The sequence below is a fragment of the Zonotrichia leucophrys genome, chromosome 3, assembly GCF_028769735.1.
Source record: "Zonotrichia leucophrys gambelii isolate GWCS_2022_RI chromosome 3, RI_Zleu_2.0, whole genome shotgun sequence".
In the NCBI taxonomy this organism is placed as follows: domain Eukaryota; kingdom Metazoa; phylum Chordata; class Aves; order Passeriformes; family Passerellidae; genus Zonotrichia; species Zonotrichia leucophrys.
Genome location: NC_088172.1, coordinates 53501903 through 53509330, shown reverse-complemented (window position 1 = coordinate 53509330; position 7428 = coordinate 53501903). Strand labels below are relative to the sequence as shown.

The 7428-nt window shown below is 43.4% G+C and overlaps 1 protein-coding gene across 4 annotated transcripts in view; it reads right to left on the bottom strand.

Annotated features, from left to right (window-relative positions):
* Positions 1–1877: 1877 nt before the first annotated feature.
* The window catches only part of SYNJ2 (synaptojanin 2), a 65893-nt gene continuing 60342 nt past the window's right edge, over positions 1878–7428 (bottom strand). For 2 of the 4 annotated variants that reach the window (XM_064708224.1, XM_064708225.1), the window contains exons 24-27: positions 7040–7152; positions 6224–6332; positions 4759–4943; positions 1881–3005 (exon numbers count right to left, since the gene is read on the bottom strand). In XM_064708224.1, coding sequence (XP_064564294.1) covers positions 2226–3005; positions 4759–4943; positions 6224–6332; positions 7040–7152 — 1187 coding nt within the window. In that variant the 3' untranslated portion in view covers positions 1881–2225. Of the gene's footprint in view, positions 3006–4758; positions 4944–6223; positions 6333–7039; positions 7153–7428 lie in introns of all 4 variants that reach the window. The other 2 variants (XM_064708226.1, XM_064708227.1) reach the window with 2 other exon arrangements.

Here is a 7428-nt window from a genome sequence, read left to right as displayed (position 1 = left end):
TCAGCACTTTTTGCCAAGTGCTGGCTTCATGACCAAAAGCATGCCACAGGATAACCACTCCCTACAACCATACAAATATGCCCCTGAAGAGTGAGTGACAGCTGTCCCTGAGGACACTGATTTCCATTGATTCTGTCCCAAAGAGGATGGGCAGCAGAGCTGTGCTGTGATTCCCTGGTTGGGGACATCAGGTAGTAAGGGTTCAGGTTACTTGGCCTCTTTTTGCATGGTGGGGCCTGGCTTAATCCCAGATGAGAAGGAGAGAGTCACTGCCTCCTGCAGTCTCAGTTTTCCATAGTGATTTCCCAAACATGGAGCAAGTCTGGCTCTGCTTTTCTTCCTGTGACCATTGAAACTAGAACCAGATCACAAGCAGGTCACAAGCTCCTGCCTCTGAGAAAACACTTGGCTGGGACGTTGGGCACCAGTGTGGAAGGTAATTTATTGGGACAGGAGATTCCTCATTCTGTGCTGTAACCTTTTCAGCTGGACTGTCTGTCCCCTTGCCTTGATTTGCTGCGACTGAGCAATATCTCCTGTCACTGACAGCATAAAGCAGCGAGCTGCCGGGATTCATCCTGCAGTGGGCAGCTTGCCACAGACACAGACATCAGATAGAATGCTAAAGGCCACATCCGTCTCTTATTCAAGGAGAGTAATAAAGCAGATTTTATTTGACTTGTATAAATCCAGTTTAATTGGCTTTCCTGCTAACACTTTCATTAACATGTAAATTAGCTGTCCTAGAGCTGTTAATTATCTTTGCAGAAAATGTTGGATGTGATCATATACCGTACTCTTTCTTTTTTACTGCTAATGTTTCATACTGAGATGTGCCCATAAATATTCACTGTATTTTTTAAGAGGAGGACCAAGAGGCAAAGGCTTTGTGTCATCTTGTAGGGAAATGAGTATCTTATATTATTCACCAGCCTGCAACCACGTTAAGCTGGCACTCACAGGAGAAGCTTAGCACTGGGCTTTATGGGCTTGGCCTTTGAAGGTTCTGGGGGTTTTTTTGAAGTGTCTGGCAAACGAGAGAGCAGAGGAGGATGACAGGTGCTCAAAGGCAGCATCCTCTCTTACAGGATCTCTTGTGTTCAAAATCTGGCAGTGGCAGAGAACCAGGTAGGCATTGTGAGGAAGAAAATGGCTGCATTCCCAGTGTTCGGGAAGCTCAGAACAAGCTAATTAATTTTCCTGTAGAAAAAGGAAAAAAACTTAACATTTTTAATACATCTTAAAAATTTTTTTGAAAATTAGTTGTTTTTTCAGCTTCACCACCTGCTTAAAAATGTTCTCGTTCCTTTATTAATGAAAGATCTTGATGCTTCTCTTAACAAGTTACCATGCCAAGTTGCAATGTGGTTATTAGCTGCCTGCTTTGCACAAGTGGCATCCATCGTGCACAGTTCTGCCCCACAGGCAAGGCAGAAAGGAGCAGCTCGCTCCTCACCTGCGCTGTGCAAACAGAAGACCGACGTGGCATTTGCTTGTGAAGAGAGTGGGAACAGGGACACAACTCCTGAACTGCTGAACTGCCTTTAGCATAAGACATGCCCATGCCAACACCTGTGACAGCAGCTGGTCTCAACCATTCCCATATTTCCTCGGGATCTGCACAGACAATGCACAAGCAGCCTATAGCATCTCTGCAGTGAAACAGCATTGGAAAACTACAGTCCCTTTTCAAAGTGTGCTGTTGGTCATGGGCTTGGGAACAAAAACCAGGGTGAGTTTTGGAAACTTGCAGCAGAGCAATACCAGTGTTACTGCTGCTGTTATACTGGTGTACATTCCTCCTTGGGATGTTTGTTCCAGAATAACTGGCAGACAAACTCTTCGAAGTAAGGATGCTTTATTTCAAACAACAGAAATTGATTAAAATATATATTCCAAAGGAAAATGTTGGGGTTTTTTTAAATGTCTTTTTTCCATACATCATTACATGTTCTTGCATATGATTTGTACTTGAAATGAAATAAAACACCTTAGGATGGATTAATAAAAAGAAATAACTTAGAATAAGGAAGTTTTCAGATGAACTGTAGGTAATGTTAGGTTGTATGTACTTCATATACTTCCCTCCAGGGGCCGTGTCTTTAAATGTGAAAATGAAATGTAGCATGGACAGATGATCTATTTCATTAAATATAAAAAAGATTTTTTCTTAAAATTTTGCATCATAATTATGATTTCTTTTGGAACCCTAAGGGAGTAAAATTTTACAACTCTAAGTCAGTATTTGTTTTCTTTAAGGTATTTTTGTTTTGTTGTAAGACAAGCAGTTTGTTGAACCCGTCTGCCACTGCACTGCTGTCTTCATCATCACTAAATGTAACCCAGTGACTGAAATCTTTCACATTGGGCTGATTTAAACTTTCTGAAGCGTGTGCTGGAGAAGCAGCTGACGGTGCCTGTGTGGAAAGAGGGAAGGAAGAATGAATGTCCAGGTCCAGAAGATTGGTGTTCTCTGGAAAGGAGCCGGTATCCAGTTGTTGTGGATGCTGGCCTGCTGGTGCAGAAGGGCCCTGGAGCTTCCCCATCAGTTCTGCAGCACTGGGGGCCAAGGGCTGAGTTGTGCTGTTTGCAGGGCCGGCCGAGGCTGCGGGAGCTGAGCGAGCAGGGCCATGAGTCTGGGGGCAGGAGCCGGGGTTGTTGTTGTTGGAGTTGTACAGTGAGCCACTGAAAAGGGGGCTGTCACTGCCCTGGAGAACTTGGAGATGAAAAGCTGCAGGAGCCGACTTCTTCCTTCGTGGTGGCACCTTTGGGGCAAAGGGAGCGCTCTGGGGAGGCAGCACCATGGCCTCAGCTGTGCTTGCTGACAGGGGCTGCCCTTCACTGCTCCCCCTGCTCTCTGGAGGCTTCCCAGCTAGTGTTCTGGGTTTGGGGATTGGAGTGATCTTGGTTGGTCTAAGAATAGCTCCAGCATCTAGATGGGGCTCTAGCAAGCCAAAAGGAGACTGTGCTGTCTGTTGGTCGAATGGGTCTTCTGGAGACATGGCCTGAGGGGGAAATGGAAGAAGAAATGTGAGAACAAAAAAGGACCTTAAACTCTGAGTCACTACTGGTGCAAGTCTAATTGACAGCATTACTAAGAACATCTGACAGTCCTGGAAGGAAAAAAAAGCACTACAAAGAGGAGGCTTGAGAGCAAGTGCCTCACTATACCTGCTGGGCTCTGGGCTTGTGCATTGCACCTTGCACTTACCCTCAGAGAGCTAGTGAGGAGCAGGACCCTACAGCCTGTTTAGTCACAGCTCCTTCTGACCATGTCCCTTTGCAGGTTAGAATTTTTGCTCTGGGCCAAATTAACACAGTTCTGAGGAGTTATTTATTTGTTCCATTTCTCTGCTGACTAATACTACTTAAGCAAGATTGCATGGGGAGGCCCATCCATGCCTTTAGGTGTAGCTTATTTGGATAGATAAGGTTGAAGGGGAATTACCTTAAGTTAACCCAATAAATGCATTAAGGGCTGTGTCCTGTCTTACTGATGCTGGCAACTGAAGATAAAAATAAGGTCTCAAAGTCCAGTCTAGCATACATCCACCATTTAAAAGTATATAAATAACAAGCCCAGCTCAGCCTAGGAGAGCAAAGACTGCTTCAGATTTCTCACACTCTGTGTGACTGAATGAAAGCATTTAAATTCTTTATTACTCTTGCATAGTATTAAAAGATAATGTACAGGCTTTTTAATGCAAGCAAAATATTTAGTCAGTATTTCATGGTGGACATATCCCTTGCCACTTCTCCCTATGTGCTGTTAAGTTGCCTGCATTTGACTGTGGTAGAGGGGGATGGGGTAGAGGTTTTCCAGTACACACCTCCCATCTGACCTCCCTCAGATGGAGGAAGGAGTGGAATTCCAGGGCAGTCAACCTGAAATAGATCTATTCCTGCAGAAGCTCCCACATAACTAACACCAAAATAGCAATCCCTCTCAGCACCTTTCAAGAGTGGCTTGGGAATGGTGACAACCTAAACAAACCATCCTCGGCATAGACTGTGCTGTCTGGGTTGGGGTTTTTGGTGAATCTGCTAAGGAAAGAGAGCACAAAGTCCATTATAGAGAAGGGGTGAATGCCTTTACCTAAAGAAGGTAAGGCAGGAGCCCTAACAATTTAGAAGAGAGCTTCTTTAGCAGAGATTCTGTCAAAGGAAGAATATAAATGCTATATTTGTCTTTCCTCTTGTGCTCAAACTGCTTTACAAATTAGATAATCATTTTAGCAGCTCTAGAGGTGAACTATTGTCTCCACTGTAGAGACTTGGCATACATTAAAACCTGAACACCTACAGCTTTGTATTTTTGAGAACATGAACTCTTGAGTAGACTCCAGAATTCAAACTGAAAGGCTGAATCCCATTACAAGGTGTGTAAGAAAAGCAAGAAAGGACACAGGACACAGAACTGATGAAGAAGCTGCCTCAAATCCTTACAGAGCAGACCACTCATGGTCAAAATTAGAGACTCTGATAAAGAACAAATGAGTCTTAAATCCTGACAAGGTTTAGACAAACCAGAAGAACAACAAGAGAATGGACTGACAAATAGAAAAGCTGCATATGGCTCTCTTTCCAATCTTTCTTGCATTTTTATGCCTTTGTGACTGTAATACACAAAATTATCCCAGCACCTGCTGACTTGACAGGACTTCCTGTAAAAAACAACCAGTCATTCACCCTGGTTCCAACCTCCATCATTCTCACTGTGTAATGGAGGCTGGGTGCATTTTGCTGCCACTCTCTTACATTTTCCCCCTTGGCTCCTGTCCTTTGCAGGGGCACTGGCTTCTTTGGAGTTGGAACTTTGGGTGGTGGGCGATGAGGCACAGGCACCGCTCCTGAAGCTGACTTTGTGATGCTGGGAAGAGCCTCAGGTTTGCAGGAAGTTTGGTTTCTGGCTGGAACAGGCTTTACTGCATCTTCCTGTACTCCTGAAAAGCAAAAGCAAATATGGCATCTCAGCCTGATCAGAACATAGATTTAAGATAATTTCTTTCACAACCATGTCTCCCAAAATGTTCATGCCTATAGGGCCAGCTCAGGTTTTGGAACTAAGCACAGAGCTTTGCAATCCTGTAACATCTGTAAGAGGCTGTTAGGGGAAAACTTCCCTGTCTGAAATAATTTCATGCCAAACCAGCAGTGCTGTGCCACCATTTGGCCAGGTGGATAAAACACTGGCTGGGGGCTCAGGAGTACTGGGCTCAAGCTCTGAGCATCCTTTTGCCATTATCTGGAAAACCAAGTTAATGATACCAAGTGCATCTTGTAGAGTGTTTTAGAAAGAACTGTGAATGCCAACTGGTGGTACTGTACAAGGGACTGGAAGTGATGCTGACCAGAGTAGTTTTCTTACCCACACCAAATGAATCTGAATTTCAAAATCAATGGAGAATAAATCTGATTTCAATGAATACAATCTGCAATAATCCCATTTATTCAGAAATATCAAAAAGGCATCTTGATGCCTTTTTGATATTTCTGAATAAATGGGATTATTGCAGATTGTATTAATTGTAGGTATAAATGAAAAGGGGTGGTTTTCTTCTAAACTGAGAGCCTTGCAAACTCAGGTAGCCATTTTCATTCACAGCATCAGCAGAAAGACTGCATGCAACCCTGGGGGGGACATTCACAGTACCTAAGGCAGTTTTGTGCCCTAACTTGCCCTTGCAAGAAGCTCTCTTCTCCAGGGACTACACAGAGAGCCTAAACACAGAGTAGTCTTTTAGCTTAGCTATTCAAGCTGAAGTAGTGCAAGCTTTTATCTAGGTTACAGCTGTACTTGCTGTCAAATGTGAACAGAATCCAGGTTATTCCTCCTAGAGCTGCATTTGCTCTGTAGTTCTGCTTGGAATAGTGAGCATTCAGTAAATAGAGCAGCAAATATCCTTTATGCAACTCTGAGCTAACACAGGCACCATCAGTTTAGTAAAGCTCCATCTTTATATTTTAATTTTTCTGACTCAATCTGGGCATAAATAACCCAAGGTTCTACTAGTAGCAGTTTCTACAACAAAAAATTTTAATAATTTTGAAAAAAGGTTAATATTATCAGAACTGACAGAGAATACCACATACAATTTTGCAAGAATGTATTCAGGTGAAATTCCCAATAGGAATATGTGCATCTGGGCTATGGTGAGATGAATACACCTACATTTTTCTTTATTTAAAGATTTTTAGAAGTCAGTTAGGAAGCTGTGCTTACCTCCTTTGGCCTCCATAAGACATCTAATAGCTTCTTCTGCTTCCTCAGCTGTGGTGGTTTTGATCTGCTTGACGTTGTAAGGTTTGCTTATTCCAGTCCGGACTTTGGGCTTAAAAAAAAAAGAAGAAAATCATCTTGAGAAAACTGATTTTTCTTGTACACCTCTAATTTTACAGCTAAGCTCGTACACCTGTGAAATTCTGTTCTTGCAAATGGCTATTCCGTGATCTATAAATACTAAAGAAATGGGAATCTTTTAGCAATTGGTACATCTTTGCAGGCAGCTGACAGAAGCCCGGTGCCTGAGTGCCACAGCTGCTCCCTCAGCCATCCCTTGTTCAAGGCATTGGGATCCTCATCCTCAAGGCAGGAGTGAGGAGGCATTTCCACATTCTGGTCTTGGTCTCCTCAGGGGACTAACAGCCTTGCTGGCAGTGGTCAAGACTTCTCCTGCATTCTGGGCACTAGCATGGCTCACCAAAACAGAGGTGAGAAAAGAATTAAACCATATGATGACAGTGTTGAAAATTCAAGTTAGCATCTGTCAGAAAGCAGCAACAATGCCCTGGTCTTACACCACTCATTCTCTCTCTCCCTCTTTGGCCTTCCTAACTCCTGTTCATTTATTAATGTTTTTGTGCTGCCTAACAGGCCTACAGTTTAGTATTACAGTACAAGAAGTTATCTTGGCATTTGCAACTCAGGCATGTGATGGACTTCCTTCCTGGTGTGACAGGTGCATCCTGCAGTGCTTCTCAGTGTGGATGGGAGGGAACAGGCCCGTGCCAAGGGGCCATGCTGGGCAGCAGGACTCACTGGCTGCTGAGGAGCTCCAGGAAGCAGCTTTGCTGTTGCCAGGATGGAGCAGGTGGAATGGCTTCCTGGAGAGAGGGAACCATCTGAGGGGGACTTTTTGCCTGATGTTCCAGCTGGAAAAGGAATAAAAAATGGCTTTTTACATTCAAGAGCCAGTACAAAATTTTATCTGCAATGGAGCAAAACCAATGTGCATTCCATCACCCTCTCAAAATCTTGAACTGTTTCAGGAAACAGTTTTGTAGTTAGTCTTTCTTTCATTTAATTAATTAGATAACCTCATCTGAGCATTAACATTGCATTCTAGGCACAGAAATACACATAGCAATGTTGGCACTTCTATGCAACAGATTCAAAAAGGAATGGGAATAATCCTAAAGAATCATCTT